The 21,759-nt window shown below is 41.5% G+C and overlaps 1 protein-coding gene and 1 pseudogene across 4 annotated transcripts in view; one reads left to right on the forward strand and one right to left on the reverse strand.

The window, feature by feature from the left end:
• Positions 1-20,386, reverse strand: part of ARMC5 (armadillo repeat containing 5) — a 30,570-nt gene extending 10,184 nt beyond the window's left edge. The window contains exons 1-4 of one of the 4 annotated variants that reach the window (XM_085879600.1): positions 20,106-20,386; positions 19,989-20,019; positions 6,894-7,001; positions 253-1,111 (exon numbers count right to left, since the gene is read on the reverse strand). In XM_085879600.1, coding sequence (XP_085735726.1) covers positions 253-1,111; positions 6,894-7,001; positions 19,989-20,019; positions 20,106-20,360 — 1,253 coding nt within the window. In that variant the 5' untranslated portion in view covers positions 20,361-20,386. Of the gene's footprint in view, positions 1-252; positions 1,112-6,893; positions 7,002-7,191; positions 7,305-14,385; positions 14,465-14,659; positions 15,961-19,988; positions 20,020-20,105 lie in introns of those variants that run through there. The other 3 variants (XM_085879602.1, XM_085879601.1, XM_085879603.1) reach the window with 3 other exon arrangements.
• On the forward strand, positions 7,020-11,045 carry LOC147028841 (uncharacterized; annotated as a pseudogene).
• Positions 20,387-21,759: the final 1,373 nt, after the last annotated feature.

Consider the following 21,759-nt stretch of genomic DNA (forward strand, 5'->3'; position numbering starts at 1 on the left):
TGTCCCTCAATCATCAACTGACGTTTGTAGACAGACAGACAGACAGAAATGAACCAATTGCTTAACCCCACTTGCTTCGCATGTGTGTGGTGAAAACAGAGAAATGTAGAAGATGCCAATTGTTTTTGCCAAATTTCTCATTGCTGAACAAGCGAATCCTTTTCAACGAACATTATTATTTAAGGAAAGCACAAGTTTGTCAATTTTGTTTTTAAACACATATCAGCTGAGCTATTAATCATACAGTCACACCTCATACTGAGGAAACTTGAAGATTCTGCAGAGGGCTCCATCTCCCCTCGTTGAGTGTGCTCAGATGGGAAATCAAAAGATGCTGAAAATCTTTCGTCCTCCATCTCATATTGGTCTTGGTCCCCGTTATGATCTGGTACTCGATCAGGCTTGCCATGCGTCCACTCATGCAACCTCTCGGCAAGCACTGTGATCAGGCCTGCTGTTTGCAGCTGTTCTAGAGCAGTATCCTCATAGAAGAAATGCAGGAAAGCCTCCAGGATTTTACCGTGGCTTGCCCTGTGGTGCTCGTCTCGCAGCAACTCGAGCAGGACCTCCAGTCCATTGTTTTCTATCACTCGCACGCGATTTACAGCTTCACGACAACACAAGCACAATGCGTGCACACACAGTGCAGTTACGTCACTACTACGTGGCTCTTTCTGTGGCCTACCACAGGGAACTGCGCTCAAAATTTCATTCACAAGACAGGTTACGATTCCTGCACTGCCTAGGCCAGGCCTAACTGCACCATGGCTACAAAGTCTGCTCAGTGTGCGCAGAGCATCTCGACGTGGTCCTTCCTTTTCTCCACCTGTAATGGCTACTAACGCAGAGAAGGCATTTTCCCTGGCAAGTGTTTCGGCAAATTCAGCAGAGCAATGACAGCTAAGTTCTGCCAATGTTTGTGTGCTGCTAGCCACCAGTACATCCTCTTTGCAGCTCAGCAAACGTACAAGTGGCTGGAGCACACCTTGGGTTGCCATAGCCCGCCGGTGGGCTGGCGTATCACCTAGGTTTCGCAAAGCACGGACCGCACTTTGCAGGCATTCCCAGCTCTGGCACGACTCCAGCACAGCCGCCAAGTCGAGACAAACACCTGCACATGGGTGTATAAGGGAGGAAGGAATGTGCACTTCAATAATATATTATAACCTCTAAAATGAGTAAAAACAAAAAAATGAATTGGAAAAACAAATATTACAACAAATCTATGAGCAAGAGTTTCAAATGTGCTTTTGACAATTGGACAGAATATGCTTCAAGTGGGCGTGGCATTTCAGGAGAAACAAATGATTGATAATGTTAATTGTCGTCGAGGCCCAGCACACAGAAATGTGCAAAAGAGAAAGAAAAATAACATTGGAAACCGTTATATTTTGTTGAAATATGGAGATCAAGAGCCTGTTACTTCTAAAATAATTATTTGGCAAATGAATGTTGGACCGGGATCAAATGATCAATTTGACACGTTGGATGCATCGTCACTGCGGCATGCCCGGTCCATTGAAGCAGCAATTTTGAATTGAGCCGGGATGCAGACATAGCGTACTCTTTGCAAAATATGTATTGGTATCTTGAATGTCCACAAACAAATGCTGGCATCTCCAAATTAACATCCCATCCAACAGACAGCACACTCACTCACTGGTGCAATGCAGTCCTTGCAAAACACCAGGATGACAATTTACAGTCAGGTCAGAGATCAAATGAAAACCACTCAAAGGCAAATGTGCTACTTCCGAGATATCCTGCCAACCCACTTGCCAAATGCAGAATGACTAATAGCCAGCTGAAACACACCAAGCAAAGCCATAAGACAGACATTCTGGGCTCCATTCCGAAGTTACCCGCCGTTCTTTACTTTATTACCTCGCCACGGAAGATGGATGGAGGTTACGTTTTCACCCCTGTGTCTGTCTGTGAACAGGATATCTCAAAACGTTGTGGACAGATTCAGACAGAACTTGGAAGACAAGGAAGAATCGATTCGATTTTGGTGAAGATGCAGATCCGAATCTGGATCGGAAATATTTTTTTAATTTTCACAAGTGATTCTTCACCATTGAGAGATGGCGCCAAAAACGATATATAGCATGATATTTCAAAAAGTTGTGGTAGAATGGACAAAACTTGGTGGATGAATTGGTTAGATGAAAAGAACAAGCCAATTCGATTTTGGTTCAGTTCAGCAGATCCGGCCTATCAGTGGGAAACGAAGCGTAAACTGTTCAGCCTGGGGGAGGTATGCGCTTTACTGAGCGCCGTTGTGGCAACTCACTTCACTCATTAGACGAACACGACCATGAACCTACCAGTCCTCCCTTAACTTCCAATCACTAACCAAAACCTTCGGGTTCAGTGACTGACCAAAGCTTCCATTGATTACCAGAAGTTTCCAGTGAATGCCGAATGATTCCTGAAATGTCACATCATGTTAGGTGCATATATTTTATATCATGACAAGCTGAGCATGGATGAGGCCTAAAATTGCACATTTATAATATTTCTGCCATATAATGAGTATATCTGGTTATACTCTTCATCAACAATTCAATACTTAAAGAAATGTCTGATGGAAATGGTCTCACTGATTTTGAAAAGCGAGCACAATGGTGCCCAAGGACGTGCCTCGTGGGAGCACCTTGGCATCCAAAATGACATGCGTTAGCATTCACAGCCTTCTATTTATTGAGATGGGGAAAGGACCAACAAAACCCCTCATGTGTGTAAGCATGTATTTTTTTTCTTTTCAATAACCCAAGTGAATACCTTGCTTAATTGCCGAGGATAGATCATTTATTTAATTTTGCACTGTCCTAGCAATGCAGGGAATTGATCTGATCCACCTTGGCTTGACTTTTTATTTTCTTCTGTTAATTGTTTTGCCGATTGTTGTACCAAACTGCCAATTGGTCATTATGATAAAACCGGTTGCTACAATTGCTGTTCATCCTGCTATGTATTTGTTGAATTGGGACTCTACTGTGCGTATGTGGTATTAACGGGCCATCTGCAGGCTACACCTGAGATGTGAAAAACAAACAAACAAAGCTGCCGTTCCAGTCTAAATTGTAATGCCTTTCCAGGGCAGAAAAAAAAACAAACAAACAAATACAAAAATCAAAAAAAAAAAGATAAAAACAAGAAACTATCTGCTTGGAAACACAAACCAAACTGGCACATTCTACAAAGGTTGAAGCAACACCAAGAGATCCCAATCACATACATCACCTGTTCACTCAAAATTAATTGTAAATATGGCAAGCATTAAAGGGAAAACGCATGACATTAAAAAAATAAATCCCTCATTTTTAGTCTTCATTTGACTTCAACAACTACGTATAAAGACATTCCGGAATGCTCCCCAGAATTCCCCTGAAGTGTGGCGGAATAATATATAAATATGGAGCACATCAAGTTTATTCACATTCTAATCTACAGATGGGCTGCCTGGATGTCTGTCCGAGGTTTGAATCCTGACCAAGCTATAAAATGTCATCCTGGTGTTTCACAGGCAGGATGATTTATCAATGTGCGTGCCGTCCCTCGGATGGACGTGAAACTCGGCAGCCCATCTGCTGGCATTAGTTGGTGGATGTTAAAGATCCCACGATGTCCTTTGGGAAGAGTTGGTGAGCCACTGCCCTTACCATGAACAAATTACAAATTCGTACCCTAACTACTTCGTAGAATGTCAGGCCTGGCTTGCTGGTACGTCAAAAACTTGGACCAAAATCTTCCCCCGGCCAACCACGCAAGAATGTGGGAATAATTGTGGCTATTAAAAAAGAAAGAAAAATGTGTGTGTGTGTGTGTGTGTGTGTGTGTGTGTGTGTGTGTGTGTGTGTGTGTGTGTGTATGCGTGTGTGTGCGTGCGTGTGCGTGCGCAACACCTTTTTGCACCTATCAAGAAAGAAACGTAGGACTTGGCTTTGTCTGGGATTGAAGCACATCCACTAGCTTACAAGTCAGCAACTTTAACCACTCGGCCACGGTAACTTTTACCCAATGAACATAGTTTAAAAAAAAATTATTATTCTTATAAAGATCCTGTCCTTCCGCACGGAGGAAGAAGCAGGCTTAACAGTTACGCTCACTGCTTCGTTCCTCTTCTCTCAAGCATGGAGAAGTGTCTCCCCAAACCAGTCAAATTGTACTTTCCTGCAGGGGTTGAAGGTGGCAGTACACCACAATCTCAGGTCATTTTGCAGATTAACATTTTTTACAATATTTTTTGCACATTATTTTCTCTTTGAACAATTCGAAACTAATTATATTATTGTGTTATTCCTCATTGTGCATGTCCACCCATCCATTAACCCAACCATCGACCTCTCTGTAGTCTGTGAAACTGTTGCCCTTAATCATTTAACCAACCCAGGCGCCGAGTCAATCCAGGCACCTTGTCTCGAAAAATATTTTTTAAAAGTGTGCACATCAAAGGAATGAATGCTCATCTCCAGGTCGGATTAATGCTCATACAGTATTCATGCGATAAACCACCGAGTCTTCTCACGACGCCAGCTAATTTACTCCCTGCCACCTGGCATGTAATAAAATGTTTCAATGTGAAAAACACAATTTTACTATGGAGCAAAGTATTGGAAAGTAGTGTTGACGAACACAATGGATTTGCCGTGTGAACACCGCTTAACTTGCAAGCTTGTTGATACCCCGACAGTTAACCTAACAGAAGGACCCTGTGTTCATGAAAGCAGTGACAGCTCTGTGACTACTTGAACACAAAGTGCAAATATTGAGTTGACGATTTTCCGTTTCAAAAAAAGAGCCTTTTCCATTTCCGAAAAACCCAAATTCCGTTTCAGACAGTTCATTCCATTTTGTTGCATCAATGGTGCACTTGCATTGGAAAGAAAATGCAATTTTCCTCAAGTCTCCACACTTCACTCAATGTTCAACAAAGTGAGGCGACTTTAAAATCAAACTTCACTTTGCCTGGGCTCTCCAGAGATTGTTGAACGGAATTTTAATAAATATTTTGTGCCAGCAATCGAGATCGACGTTCTCAGCAACGATTGTCCAAAGCAGCTGTGATTGACATGAGCGGGGCATTGGCTGTACTCGCTCTCCAGGTATAGATGGTACAGACAAGTATCCCCTTGTGCATTGAATTATAGTGAACGGTATTTCTTAATTTTTACTGTGTTTTGTAATTACACTTTGGGAAATTAAGTCTGTGAAGAATTGTGCGAACAAAATTAGACAATATAGTGAACATTATATTAGTAATTCTGCCTAATCACAACTGTTTCTCCAATTTACTGGACATATATCGTGCTTTTGATGCAGTCTGGCATCCTGCCTCACTCTCCAAATTCTTGATCACCATCATCACTCTATCCATCACTTCAACATCATACACAGGTCAGTGGTCTCTGTCTTCTTATCGCCTCCTTTCTGGTCTTGCACCATCTGCTCTTTCCATGCTTTGTCACCCCACCCCCCGACCTTTTCCACATTTCTGCAGGGCACACCCCTTCTGGTGAAACTAAGGAAATCCAGGATCACTGCTCACCTCCACTCATTTGTTCCTCTTTTTTTTCCCCATCTGTGGAACCAACTTTCACATTCTCTTCAATCTCATTTTTCTCTCCAGGTCTTCATCACCATCTCATCCATCCATCCCTCCATTGGGAACACACTCTGTGCAGAGCATTGGTGCTACCCAAGCAGTCTCCTTGGCCATTGGGCACAATCCTGGACGTGTCGCCACTCCAACACAGGATACCAACAAGCTGGCACTCATTTTGCCGACCACGGAAGGATGATAGGCAGAGTCAACCCCACCTGGTATTAATTCAACAGTCGAGTGGGATTTGAACTCAGGATCCGAGGATCCCAAAGCTCACCATCTCAGATCATCCCCAATCCAAAATAATGATCTTTTCAACCCTCGTAAACCACCATCCCACTCCCTCCTCCTTCTAAATTTCGAGTTTTTCCTTGAAAGTTTCCTTCGGTATCCATCTTGTCCATCGCATGCATCCTCTCCTACCCTTCATTCCTACCCACACCCACTGTTTTGTCCTAGTCTCCCTGCATTTTGTCCTTCAACTCAGCTGTGACTGTCCCCTGCCACTCCTCTGTACTGTTCCTCTTGTCCTGTTGCGTCCTGATCCATTCAGTGTTCTCTTTCAAATCACTGATTCCATGCATTCCATTCATTCTGAAGTTCTTCTTTTTCCCAGCATGGCTGGCATACCACACAACCTATGATATCATAGTCATCATCAAAGCATTATGCACGAGTCGCCACACCAATGGTGAAAATTTTGTCAATCGGATAAGCGGTTCTTGAGAAAACAGAAAAAACTAAAATGGCACTCGGTAGAACGCATATCTCCACTCAGATCCAGATCCTCACCAAAATTGAATCAATTTGTCCTTGTCACACACCCAACCTGTCCACCAAGTTTCGTACGAATCCGTCCGTAACTTTTTGAGATATCGTGCTGCATATCGGTTTTCGGCCAACATCACTAAAAGGTGATGAATCACTTGAAAAACTATCTGATTCGGATCTTCACTAAAATTTAATCAATTCGTCCTTGTCACACACCCAAGCTCACCACAAAATTTCATATCCTGATAAGAATTTTTGATATATCCTGCACTCACTCAGACAGAGAGATGAAAACATAACCTCCATCCACCTTCGGTGGGCGGAGGCAATTAGCACGGACGGACAGACAGACGTACAGACAACCCAAAAACACAATGCCTCTGGCGGCTTTGTCAGCGGAGGAATAAAAATAATAAAACAAAGACATAATAAATAAATCTCAAGCCGGCACCGAAAGTGACCATGCAAAAATAAATAAATAAATAATCTTGAGATCTCATCAGTTTTCACTCACCTGTGCCGTGTAATATCTTCGCACACTCCTTATTGAGAGCAAGATTTCCAACAACCCGTGCTGCACGGTTCCTAATGTTCTCCATCCCAATACACTTCAGCACCATCACTGAAGTAAACAAGAACAATGTCAGCACTCAACAGATTACATCTGCTTTTCCTGCAACGTTTGTGGGAGCAATAAAAAGTAGGGTGAAAGTGATAAAGGAGGAGAGGGAATGAAGTGGGAAGGTGGCTGAAAAAAGGTGAGAATTGAGTGGAAATATGAAGAAGGAAGAAAAGCCTGGTGTTGGCTTAACGGTTAAGATCTTAGGGTCTTGAGTTCAAGCCCACGTTCCACCGTTGAATTAACACCAGGTGGGTTGACTCAGCTTGTCACCCTTCCGAGATTGGCAAAATGAGTACCAGCTTCCTGAAAACAGGGGCACAGCCACACCCCCAGAAAATGATGCAGCCAAGCATCCACAGGCTGCAGACGAATAAATTAAAAAGAGGAAGAAGAAATGGTGGAGGTAAATCATAAATTAGGAGGGAATTTTTTTTTTTTTTCACTTATTCTGTTTATCATATCCCATTTTGACAGAGGCTCATGAAAGAGTAGAATGACAGGGGAAAATTGACCAACAAGCAAAATGGCACAAACCAGAACAGTGAGGCAAGAACAAGCGAATGCAATACTGCACAAGGAGAGGAAACACAAAAGTGAAAGGAGGAACAGGATCTTAGCTGGTGTTGGTAGTTAAGGTCAGTGAAATCACAGGATTAGGCCCATATTGACTGCTGTACTTGTAATTCTAAACCTGAATCAAAACATCCCTGGAGATGTAGAGGTGGATGTAGTGGGGGGTGGGGGGGGAGGTCCTGGGGGTCTTGGGGGTTTTGGTGATCTTCACCAAAATAGATTCGAATTCTTCCTTGTCACACACCCAACCTATCCATCGTCCGAATCTGTCCCTAAACTTGGAGATATGCTGCTCACAGTCAGACAGATAAACAGGGGTGAATACATAACCTCCATCCACCTTTGGTGGCAGAAGTGATGAAGCAAAGCAAGAGGAGGAAGGAGAAGGTGAACCAGAAAAGAAACAAACCAACCGACAACTCAAACAAAAAGAGGTGAGGGAGCGGGGGAGAAAAAAAATCACAATAAACTTGAAAAAGGAAGTTCTTGGCAACGGGGTCATTTTGGGTAGAGGAGACCTTGAGTATGGATGGGGGATAAACATCTGTCTTTCACCCCGAGAGAGAAGAATGGGACGGAAGTCGATGATAAATGGGGTTTCTGGGACTCCCATTCAAATGAATGGGGAAAAAAGGGAAAAAAACTTTCTGACTCAAGCCCCAAAAGCCCAAAATAAGAGACAGATTTTCTCCCCACCTATCCCCTTCCCTCCCACATAAAAGCAAATGTAAAATTGAGACTATTAAAGATTGAGACTTAGTGATTAAAGTACTTCTTCCCTTTTATATTTTCATTCCACTCAAAGAGCGAACCAACGAATATTTGTTCACATTCTACTTTAGGGAATAACTTAATTTTCTTTTTACATTCATTTCCATCAACTTTTTCACAAAGAATAACTTAGAACTTGGTTCTTCGTTTAAGTGTCTTTGTTGAGCAGAAATGAAATGATAAACTTCTCTTAATGCTCTTGCTTGACCACCTCCTGAGCCACACATCATTTTGAGATTATAGTAAATTGTTTTTCCATTGTTCAATTGATAACCATCAAAGGTTTCAGTCCATTCAAGGATATTAATTTTTTTCTTTACACCTTCCAACTTATTTGTAGTTAAATTTATACGCTTATTTGTTTAATCTACTTTTACCCCAGTTATTTCTTCAATAAGACTTATTTGATATTTCTCACATTCTTTATAGTGGGTGGGGGGGGCTATGTGTTCGATTTGGAGTTCGCGTGTAGTTCGTGTTAATTTTGCACAACCACCATAAATTTATTCTATTGGATCCCACTAATCGGAAAAACGATGTTGCCATTTTTTCTGTTGACCTTCAGTGACCTTGCCTCATGGTCAAAGGTCAAGCATCATGACAGTGACCATACTTCATTCAAAGTATATCAACCTTGGTACCAAAGTCTGCCAAATTTCACAAGGAATATTGAATATGCCATTTGTTTTGTCATTTGACCTCTCAGATGTTTTTCAATATATAAATTAATATGTAAATAACCTAATTAGAGATAAAAAAAAATATGCATAATTAGCATATAGGCTTCACCATACACGTAAAGCCCATTACATATATTATGTTTGTTCTTTTCAGGAACTTTCCAGTCAATTTCCATGACTTTCCAGGCCTGGAAATTGAAAATGAAATTCCAGGACTTTTCCAGGATTTTCCAGGCCGCGGGAACCCTGTATACATTCATTATTTGACTTGTTTCAGTAATATGATCGATTTGCCCTTGCCCCAATAATGGTTTTTAATATTTGTCTGTTACAGAAACATGAATCATCTGAACATCAGTTTGAAGATGGAATTTCAGAGACCTGACAGTCCTTCCAACGCCAAAAGACCACGGCAGGAGACCAATTTCAAACTCTGCATACTATTTTGAAGGCCTGCCAGTGATGGACTTGTAACAGAGCCAGAATCTGAATCGTATTCAAGGTTTTTGAGTTTCCTTCACAAACGTGGACAGTATGGAGATGGTGAATTCTCCGAGATTAGCCGCAGATTGGAAAATGTTACAGACACATACTTGGAAGCCAACAAAGCAAAATGGCACCGCAAATGCGACATTGAGACGTGTCACAAGGGGTCACCTTGAACGTGCTAGAAAGCGTTATGAGAAGGCATGTCAACAGCAAGAAAGTCTGCAACTTCAGGAAAAACATGGTCGCCCTAGCTGCTCTAGTGCAAGTAATCAAAACGAATAAGCAGTAGCTGCTTCTAACCAAACTGACACACTACGTTTCACACGGTCTGCAGCCCCAACATACAATAAGGAGTTGTGCTTCTTTTGTCTGGAAGATAACAATCAAGAATTACACGAGGTTTCCTCATTCAATGCAGGGGAGCAAATACGGAAAGCTGTTGAACAGAGTGCCAATAAGACATGGAAAGTGCAACTAAGTGCTGTTATCAATGCGGACGATGCTTGTGCTATTGACATGAAGTATCACCTGGCATGTTGGGTGAAGCATGTTCAGCGAGCACCAAAACGAGACAGCCAGGACAGAAGACACAAATGTTGGAGCAATTGCATCAGATATTGAGTTTCTTAACCTGGTCAAAAGCCTTCTCACAGATGGTACAGAGCTCAACATGTTGGAACTACAAAGCACGTACTGCAGAATTCTTGAAACACATGGTGTGAACATACTACCACAAGTACGTGATGTGAAGCAAAAAATATCCTCCCATATAGACAATGTTTACTTCAAGAGACCAAAATCCCACAGGAAGTCAGAGCTGGTTTTTACCACAGCAGTGCGTGATGCAAAACCTCCGCCGCCAATACTGCTAGGTCACTCAAGTGAACCTGATATCCTATTCATTCAATTTGACGTCAACAGTGCTCACAGAATTATAGTTTGCGACTTTCCCTTTTACATACACAATTAATTCGTCATAACCAGATTCCTTGGGACAGAAATTTATTTTACATTGGTATATCGACCTGAAGTTCCAAAAATCAGCCGCAATTATAATTTTGGCATGTTTTTTGTTGGAAATCACTTATAACATGTAGAAATGAAACCAAAAAAAAATCGAAATTTTGTTGAAAAAAAAAGTTGCAAAATTTTTTTTTTCTTTTTTTCTCTAACAATTATTTTTTTGGGTTGGAAATCACTTAAAACATGTAGAAATGCAAAAACAAAAATTTAAATATTTTTTTCAAAATGGCCACCATAGCGGCCATATTGGATTTTGGACCAAGTCCAAAGGCAATGGCATAGAAGATGTACTCCTAATACACCAACTGTTTCATAGTGCTTCGATTCTAAGAGAAGCTATAGCTGATGAGGTCAAGAAACCATGAGAATTTGATGGAGTTGACAATTGATGATGCAGAAAAGAATGTGCCCAAAGCCCGATATTCCTACATCCGTTGGCTACTGCAAGGGCCAGCCACAAGCATTCACGCAGCAGTACATTCAGCCAGCATTCACCGAGATGTCCTAATCATTAATCAAAACATCATGTACTCCTACAAGTCAAAACGCCAAGTCGAGTACAAACAGAGTACAAATTTGTAATGAACGACTAACAATTAACATTATCTAGAGACGGGATGTGCTGGCTATTAGATATATATGGCCCGGATATATGTTTAATGAGGTATATGTATGCTAATTATACAGATGTTGATCTGTAATTAGCTCATTTGCATATTTCCAAAAAAATGAATGGTCAAATGATGAAACAAACGTCATATCCACTATTCCTTGTAAATCTTGCTACATTTTGGCACCAAGGTCGATATACTTTGAATGAAGTATGGTCACTAAAGGTGAACAGAAAAAATGGCAACATCATTTTTCTGGTTAGTGGGACAAAGAAGAATACATTCACAGTGGTTGCCACAAATTAACATGAACTGCACACAAAACTATATAGCCCCCCCCCCCACTAAAATATGGAAACCAGTGAGATTATAAAAAGATCAAAGGTATTACAGAAAATAAATCAATCTCAACGCAACGAGGAGGAAAACAAAGAATTGGCAAGTCTATTAGAAATATATGCATCAAGACTATTAACATCGGTTTCAGGGAGAAGATTTAAACGAGAAAGTGGAGATAAAGAAGAGAAAGAAGGAAAAGATAATATTATTGATGATGTTGGTGTAATTGACTGATTAAAGTTTTACATTTTTTTTTCTTAAATAAATGGAGGAGAGAGTGAAGACATTTCTGAGGATTCTTTATGTTTTAAAAATTAAGATTCAAATGTGCAGGTTGGAAACAAAAAAGGTTTTCACTCTGTAGGAATTTTTCACATAAATAAATGAGTTATTGTCTAAAATGTAAAAAAGAAAACCAAGAGTAAAAATATCTCGAATGTTAAAAGTAAAAATAACAGGGTTATACAAAAAGGTACATGTTCGGTGTGTGGCTCAAAAAGGAGTGAATTCACCAAACACAAACAAGGGGAAGGTATACAAAAGTTATCAAGAAGTAAATTTACACAACTGGAATACCAGGGGAATTACATCTACCAGAGTATTCTTTCTGTGGTCCAGGAACAAACTTGAATAAAAGATTACCTGAGGCTGACAATCCTAAACCGTGGAGCAAACCTTTCAATAGGGTTGATGAAGTGTGCATGAGGCATGATATTGATTATGGAAATAGCACAACGTTGGAAGAAAAACACGAAGCCGATAGAGAAATGTTGTATAATTTTTGTCTCTGATACAAAATCCAACCTTGAGAGAAAAAGTTGATAGGTTCATCGTGAAGAAGATGATCAGTGCTAAATTGAAACTTGGGCTTGGAAATTTAAAAAACTTATTCGCTCTCATGATGTCATTAAGATTGAAGAGCAATTAGCTGATTAATTACATAAACCAATAATCACAAAGTTTCATAGAAGGAAGGTTTATTCCAAGGAAGTTGATTATATCTGGTCCACTGATTTAATTAAACTCAATTATGATAAGGGGTACAAGTATGCTTTAACCGTTATTGATTTGAGGAGTAGATGTGCGTGGGTTGTTCCTTTGAAAAACAAAACAGGTAATACTCATATGTTAGCTTTTCGACAGATATTCAATAAAAGCAAGAGAAAACCCAAAAAATTGTGGACTGATGAAGGTATAGAGTTCAACAACAAAATATTTATGAATTTTCTTAAAAATAACATTACATTATACAGCACCTTTAATGAAGGAAAAGCGGTTGTTATTTGGCATTTTAATTGCACTTTAAAAGAGAGACCATATAAAAAATTCACTCAACTCGGTTCTCAACAATGGTTGTCTTTAATTCAGGACATTGTAGATAAGTGCAACGACACGATTCATACCTCAACGAAAACGAAGCAATCAGAAACATTTACAAAATTAAAATATGAAAGAGATTAATGTCAGAAAGCCGAAGTTCAAAGTTGGTGATATAGTAAGAATATACAGGTGGAAATCTCATTTTGAAAAAGGTTATTTCAAGTAATGAACAAATGAACTTTTTAAAATTGCTGATGTTGTCGGTGCAGTTCTTCGGACTTACAACTTATGCGATTTAAAGGGGGAAGATATTTTAGGTTCATTTTATTGACAGGAATTACAAAAGACAAAGATAAATTGAATTTTTTTGACTCCGCCCCTTTTTGACTACACCCACATAAGCCACATCCACACAAACACCACTCACAAAAGCCCCACCCACACAAGCCCCACTCACACAAGCCCCACCCACACAAGCCACATCCACATAATTAGTGATTAGTTTATCAGTTCCCACACGTTTATTTAATTTTAAAAAATTGCTCCACCCACACAAGCCCCACCCCCCTGTACACCCCCACTTTTGACCTACCACCCTCCTCATCCCACCCCCCACCCTTCCCCACACCTACACGGGGAGGGGAGGGAGAGGGATGGTGGGTCATTGGGGGAGCGCACTGACCCCCCAACCCCCCCACCCCTCCCCTTTACATCTCCTTTATTCTTTTCTTGGAATTCAAATTCAGATAATTATAATGAAAGCATTTACAACTAGAGGGAGGAGCACTCGGTAGAGTGCAAAACCTCTGCCGCCAATACTGCTAGGTCACTCAAGTGAACCTGATATCCTATTCATTCAATTTGATGTCAACAGTGCTCACAGAGTTATAGTTTGCAACTTTCCCTTTTACATACTCAATTCATTCGTCATAACCAGATTCCTTGAGACAGAAATTTATTTTACATTGGTATATCGACCTGAAGTTCCAAAAATCAGCCGCAATTATAATTTTGGCATGTTTTTTGTTGGAAATCACTTATAACATGTAGAAATGAAACAAAAAAAAAAAAATCGAAATTTTGTTGAAAAAAAAGTTGCAAATTTTTTTTTTCTTTTTTTCTCTAACAATTATTTTTTTGGGTTGGAAATCACTTAAAACATGTAGAAATGCAAAAACAAAAATTCAAATATTTTTTTCAAAATGGCCACCATTGCGGCCATATTGGATTTTGGACCAAGTCCAAAGGCAAAGGGCATGATCCTTGGACCATACCTAATCCCCCCACCAAGTTTCGTTGAAATCCGTCGAGAAGTTTTTCCGTAATACTGTTCACAAACAAACAAACATACAAACAGATAGGGGTGAAAACAGTAACCTCCATCCATCTTCGATGGCGGGGTTAATTAAACAAAAGTCATAACATTGAACAAAATCTTCTTTCGCAGCAGTCTGATGGTTTGTTTTGGTTTTGAAACTCGATCAACATATTCTGTTCAAAGGAAAGAGTGAAGAACAATTAGGGTATTTAAAGATGATTATATTATGATATTAATAAAATAATAAATATAACATTTACCTCAAGAAGATTGAGTGTCATGTCAGATTCCTCCAGAAGATCAAGTTGTGTGTTTGGTTCATCCAGACAGGTGTTTAAACTGAAAAATAATAATAATGAGTCAAAGACAAAGAAACACACACACACACACACACACACACACACACACACACACACACACACACACACACACACACACACACACACACACACACACACACACACACACACACACACACACACACACACACACACACACACACACACACACACACACACACACACACATTCTCACCTTTGACTCGACTCATTCAAGGTCAAAGGACGTGAGAGGACTTCTTTCCAGCCAACAAAAATGTCATTCAATTCTTTTCTGAACGATTGAATGTCTTTAAGGAAGTCATTCATTTTTAGCCACTCGTCGTGTAATTCATAGGCCTCATGTTCTAGATCAGTTATCAACGATGTTCTTATTGGGGACAACCTGTTAGAAAAAGGCACACAATAATTATTGGTTGTATTGTGATTTAATTCTGTATAAAACAACAAATAATGAATTGGGTTAAGGATCTCACCTGTCATCTTGTGAAAACGATTGATCCGCAAGGTCGGAGAAATTATCCGCACAATCCATTCTCTAAACAAAACATACTCGGCACACAAGTTGGTTTAAATAAACAACTTGATGACATAATGGGAGATTTTACAACAATGGGTTTTTCAGGGTGTGTCCAACATAGGAAATGACTTCGGAATTTTTTTGGCTTGGTTCGGGCGAGGCTGCTTGGCCGACTCCAGACTGACTCATTTTAACACGAAAATGAAATGGCTTGCTTTGAATGATTGAGAAAAACCAACGTTTAAATGCTGTTTTTGCTTGCTTTTAGCTAAACTTTGTTCTGTTCGTGTTCTGATGATTTAAGATATAACCATGAGAGACATGAGCATAGAATAGTTCCTCATTTTCACAGCACGACTATGCTCTTAAAGGCACTTCCCCGTTTTACAGAACCAAAGGAGGGATCATGAATTTCCCTTTCTTTCCTGCTTGAAGAGATAAAGTGAATAAACTCGATGGAAATGAATGTTATAATAAAATTAAGTTATTCCCTAAAGTAGAACATGGGCAAATATTCGTTGGTTCGCTCTTTGAGTGGAATGAAAATATGAAAGGGAAGAAGTGCTTTAATCAGTAAGTCTCAATCTTTCATAGTCTCAATTTTACATTTGCTTGTATGGGAGGGAAGGGGATAGGTGGGGAGAAAATCAGTCTCAATTTTACATTTGTTTGTATGTGAGGGAAGGGGATAGGTGGGGAGAAAATCAGTCTCAACTTTACATTTGCTTTTATGGGAGGGAAGGGGATAGGTGGGGAGAAAATCAGTCTCAATTTTACATTTGCTTTTATGGGAGGGAAGGGGATAAGGTGGGGAGAAAATCAGTCAATTTTACATTTGCTTGTATGAGAGGGAAGCGGATAGGTGGGGAGAAAATCAGTCTCAATTTTACATTTGCTTGTATAGGAGGGAAGGGGATAGGTGGGGAGAAAATAGTCTCCTATTTTGGGCTTTTGGGGCTCGAGTCAGAAAGTTTTTCCCTTCGCCCCCCCCCCCCCATTCATTTGAATGGATGCCCCAGAAACCCCATTTATCATCTACTGACTGAACATACTGGGGAAGTTGGTTGCACAGGTGAGAGAAAAGAAGAACAAATGAGTGGAGGTGAGCAGGGAGCCTGGATTTTGTGACTACCAAGAAGAGGGTTACTGGCAGACCATGTGCACCCTGCAGGATCCTGGAAGGGACAGAATCAAATGTAGAAGGTGCAAGAACAAAAAGGAGGCAGTGGAATACAGAGGCCACCAACCTGCCTGTGATGCAAAAGCAACAGACCGAGAGCCCTAGACACTCAGCTTCGTCACGGGAGATCCCAATGACTTTGAGGGCATTGCATTCCATCGCATCAAGGAGGGCAAGACATGAGGCAGGGCCCAAATGAGAGAGCAGTACTTATTAAGCTGCAAATTAAGGCCTTGTAGGTTGTCAAAAGTTCAGATTGGCCAATGAAAGACCTTGTATAATGAAGGATGCCCAGTGGCAGTTGGCTTTGGAGACCAATTTTGAAAAGTGGTTCATCCAAGAAAGATAATGGCTGATAGTGAGACCCAGTAGTTTGAATTCATGAATGAACTTCCTCAAGAGGATTGTGAAGAAAGTAGATATGGGGGGGAGGGGAGGAATTTGCCACTGGTCCTTTCAGAGAGAGATAGTGATGGTGTGAGATTTGTCAGGATTGAGAGATGTATTCCAAGTGTTTGACCAGTTTGTGATTTTTATCAATGTCTGAAAAGAGGGAAGAGGGAAGAGGCTGCAGCTTGCATGTCTGAAGGATGAAGAATGCCATGGCAGGGGTGGAGTAATCAGCACAGATATAAACAAGATTATCCAGTCAAAGAGATCATTTATGAATGACAGGGAGAAGAAATGGAGGGAGTTAGCAATTCATGTCTGGAGTTGGCCTCGGATGCTGTCGGCAGAAAGTTTGGAGAGCAAGATGGGTGCCAGACTATAGATAGCTCGAGATACGTCTGGAGAGACTACCCTGATCTCATGTCTGACATAGAGGGTCTCCATACATTGTTGGACGAGTAGGCGCAGTATGTCCAAGGTGGAGTGACCTGGTCTGAATCCAAATTAGTTATCTGAGATGAGGTTGTTGGAGAAAAGGAAGGATTTAATCTCAACTGCGATGATGGATCTCATAACCGAGCTGACAATTGGAAATAAGCCGATAGGTCTGCAGTTAAGGGGGATCAGTTTTCGCACATTTTTATGTAATGTAACAATGTTTACCGTTTTCCAAGCAAATGACAGGGTGAAAAGGGCAGAGGATGGGAAAGAGCAACAGAGCAGGATTTTTGGACAGGCGAAGTGATGCCGTCTGGTCGAGTTGCAGAGTCAGAGTTGATGGTTGTCAGAAACTTGTCCACCTTCTCAAGTGCAAACGACAGAGTTCAGGAGCAGTTGGGTGCGACTGGGTACAGAGAGCGAAGGGTTGGGGACACAAGATTTGAAAGCAAACACAGAATTGAGGCATTCGGACTTTTCACAAGCACTCAGCTGCGGTTCCATTTGAAGCGAGGGAGGGGATGGAGGGGGAGCATTCTCCGGAGAAAGACTGAACAAGCCACCACTCGGTTTTTTCAGGAGGGAGACGGGTTTGAAAGTTCAGCCTTGAGGTTGGCCAGATGTCTAATGGATTTCCTGAGAGTGGACGCACACTTGATCCGGGCCTTGTGCAACGACCTTGAAGTTGCCTTTGGTCAGAGTTGCCCTCCAGGAAGAGGTTAGATGTTTGACGGCAACTGCCTCACCACAGGATTCTGTGTGCCAGGGGTCAGAGGATAGTTATGAAAACTGCAGACGAGATGGTATAAATCTGTACAAAAGGGAAAGCAAGCTTGTGTGGAATGATTCTCAGGCAGTATTAATATCAGGAGAAGTGGAAATGAAGGACTTGTCTTGACGTGACAGGGCAGCTTGAGTGAACTGGTGGACTATACGGCACTCTCTGACTGTAGCCAGAGAGATGTTGACTCTCACGAGTACGTGATCACATGAAACTATTGGGGCAGAAGAGGAACAGGAGACTCATGGATCACATTTCTATGAAAATGCATCATTACCAAGTCCAAAAGGGAGGAGTGTGAAATTGGGAGAAATCAGGGATGGAAAGTTCACCGATTGGGTGACTCCCATATTTGCATAACACACTTGAATTTTGCGCTGGACTGCTTACAGGCAAGCATTCCAGACATCAAAAATATAATTCAGAGTAATTGTTGAGCAACTGGTGTCCCTTCAAGTTGACAAACCTGCAGGTTCCAACTCGATCACATCAAAATTAACAATAAAAAGGAAAATAAAATTTCATTTATAAAGGAAACTAATGACTTTTCTTGCTCTCCCAACATGTAGCTTTGGTTAGTGAGTCCCCAGAGTGTACCCGAGGGAACCTAAAACACCAAAGCTTATGGAGTCCTGAAGCGGGCTCCGGACCACACACTTTGTAACTTTGCGCTCACAGCATCTGGGAGAGTAAATGGACTCAGTCCATCGATTTCTGGACCCTCTCCTTCAAAAAAGAACCCCTGGATCCACCCCAGAGATGTTTTGATAATGATTATTCAGGAAACATAGGGTTGACAAGCTAACTTAAAAAGGTACGCACACTTGTCTTCAAGTTGTCCAGCCTGGGTTCGAATCCCGAGACAGCTACAAGCTGTCATCCCGGTATTTCACAGGCACGGCGATTCTCCAATGTGCGCGTCGTCCCTCAGATGGACGTTAAAAGGGCGTCACGTCTGCTGGCATTAATTGATGGACGTCAAAGATCTCAAGGTGTCGTTACGAAGAGTCGGCGAGCTATCTCCTGCACCCTGGCAAATTTTTATTTTTATTTTTTTAGATCCTCGTGGAGGATCTCTAAGTCTTACTCATGTTGTTGTTCTTCATCTTCTTCGTGTGGACTTTTTTGTTTCACAGCCTGCAGTTTTCATTCAAACTTCCTGAAACTTGGCATATATATGTAAAAATACCCTGTGCAGACAGTAACCATCTCCGATTTTGAAAATTCCTCCTAGAAAAAAAGTTATGACGTCAAAATATCTCCGCTAATGGAAATCGCCTAAAAAATTATCTCCTAAACTAGGCAAGCTTTTTGAATTCTGTTTGTGGGAATCGAACAGGGCATTAGCAGAGATGAATTACCGCACATACGATACATCACTATGACGTCATATCAATTTTTATGACGTCTTCCTATTTTTTGTTTCACAACCCAGAGTTTTCATCGGATCTTCGTGAAACTTGCCATGTATATGCAGAAAGCCCACGCGCAGGTAGTAACCATCTCCGATTTTGGAAATTCTTCCGAGAAAAAAAAAAGACGACGTCATAATATCGCCGCGAATGGAAATCGCCTATACCATTATCTCCGAAGCTAGGCAAGGTGTTTGCGGGAATCAAGCCGGGCATTAGCACGGATAATTTATCGCAAACCTGATACATCACAATGACGTCATATTCGTTTTTATGACGTCATCAATAACGTTTATGACGCTTGTTGCTATAACCTGCAGGGGCACTTCAGCAGCGGCACGGCTGCGCATTCCCTCCTCCAAGCAAATAATGCTCCTCGCAGTCATATATGCTGCACACGCAAGAGTCGCCCAAAATTGCACCCACGTGTGTACACAGTCCTGAACACTGAATATCGCTTCGAAAGGCATCAATAAAAATTGTAACAAAACTACGAAATTAAATAATAATAATGATGCATGAAATTTGTTATAACTATCGATAACATTTGGTCCTCGACGCTGATTTTTTGTTTTAATTTTTAATTTTTTATTTTTATTTAAATTTTAAAGGAAATGAAAATGATCAAATCAAACATATCATCATGTAATCTTATTGAAGCCAGTCATATCACGAGCCAATCGAATCGACTTCCGGAATCGGGGCACCATCCAATCAAGCTGCACCATTCAAACAAACGTCACACGGCTACCGTCCAATGAGGACGACGTACGTTGAGACGTAAAAAAAAACAAACAAACTCACCAACAGCAGCAATGCCACCCAACGCACGCACCTGCAAAGCGCACAGAGGGAGTGTAAGCTTTCTCGTCAACAGTGAGCAACATCGCCAGCACGGAAAGAGACCCTCGTACACAGTACCTCATCGCGTGCTCCTTCTTCTGTACAACAGTTACCCAGGATGCTCAGCGAGATGTCAACAATCTTTTGATTGGTCTTTTGTATCAATTCAATCAGGTTCTTCAATCCGCCATATGCGCAGAATTTCTGAATTCCCCCGGGTTCCTTGATGTATTTCATTCGAATAGCTATCAAGGACTTCATCAGCGGACGTGAGGACGTGCTGCGTAGCTGCAATACACACATCTTCAAGGACTGGGCCTCAGTCTCCGCCATCGCTGTCTTACGTCACATCCGGCATCGGCGCCACGAGGCTTTTTTTTCAGCGCGACATCCTGCCGCCTTTTGTAACATTTTTCGGTGCTTTTCGAATATAGAAGATAAATAAAACGCGTCTTTTCACATTAGGTATAGAATAAAAGAATGAAATGTGAGAGATCAGCTTCACGGTAAACATCGTTGTACACCGCCGGTCATGGCTCCGACCGCTACACCGCACAGTGTCATGTTATCTTTTCTGAACAACATTTGACGTTTGCGAATGAAAATAAACGTCATGCTCAACGTGCTTACATTTACTTTTATCCACAATGAGCTGTACTGGGAATTAAAGTAAAAAATGCACGTCTCAATCATAATATCATCACCAACCATCATCTCCGGGATAAAGGATCATCCTGTAGCTCCGATGGCTCCTCCGGTACTTTACAAAAGATGGTTCCAATCATCCGCTATATGATGGATGAAGAACTTATTCCTGACTTCCAGGGGCTCCTTTCTTTGAAGATCTTCATGGAGGGCCTTCCCCCTGGCGTTTGTGTTGTGCTGTTGAGTAAGGAAGTCATCAGGGTCCGGTTTAACTAATCCGTGTAAGATCTGGGACACCAGGATCATGTCCCCCTCTTCTTAGAGCAGGTCGAGCAGCGAATACATATCCAGTTCAATAAGCCTCCGTTGGTAGCTGAGATGTCGACAACCAGGGATGAGTTTGTGCTTGGTTTGGGATCCCAGGGTCCTGAGTTCAAATCCTGCTTGGCTGTTGAATTAATACCAGGTGGGGTTGATTCAGCCTGTCATCCTTCTGAAGTCTGCAAAGTGAGTACCAGCTTGCTGGTATCCAGTATTTGAGTGGTGACCCGTCCAGGATTGTACCCACTAGCCCAGTAGGCTGCTTGGGCAGCACCGACACTCTGTGCAAAATATGGTCTCAATGGATGGATGGGGATGAGTTTGGTGACCCATCTCTACACCCTTTCAACCTTGTCAGCATTCAGTTAGAATCTCTGCTGCCAGAGGTAATTACCATACTCTGGGTGGTGACAAACAAGTCTCAAACATCGGAGGGAGGGTCCTGATGTTCAGGTGGACGAAAGTCCTTTTAACAATCCTGATGGTTTCGTACGCCCTGCTGACAATAGATGAGACATGATGGTAAAATATCAAGTTGTCGTCAGCAACGGCTCCCAAATCCTTTTCTGTCGCCATACTCTGGAGTTCAGTTCCTTGCATTGTGCACATGGCACAACAATTTCTCCTGCTGATGTGGACATTGGAGGGTCTTTGACACATTGAAAGGGAGTTGCCATATCTGTCAACCCAAGCGTCCACTTTGTCCAGGTATGCTTGGAGAGCTTCTTTATCTGCAGCATCACATACGGCTCCATAGATCTTTGCG

This window comes from Eptatretus burgeri, chromosome 4 (assembly GCF_056783735.1).
Source record: "Eptatretus burgeri isolate ZD-2024b chromosome 4, Ebu_testis_v1, whole genome shotgun sequence".
NCBI classification, from domain to species: Eukaryota; Metazoa; Chordata; class Myxini; order Myxiniformes; family Myxinidae; genus Eptatretus; species Eptatretus burgeri.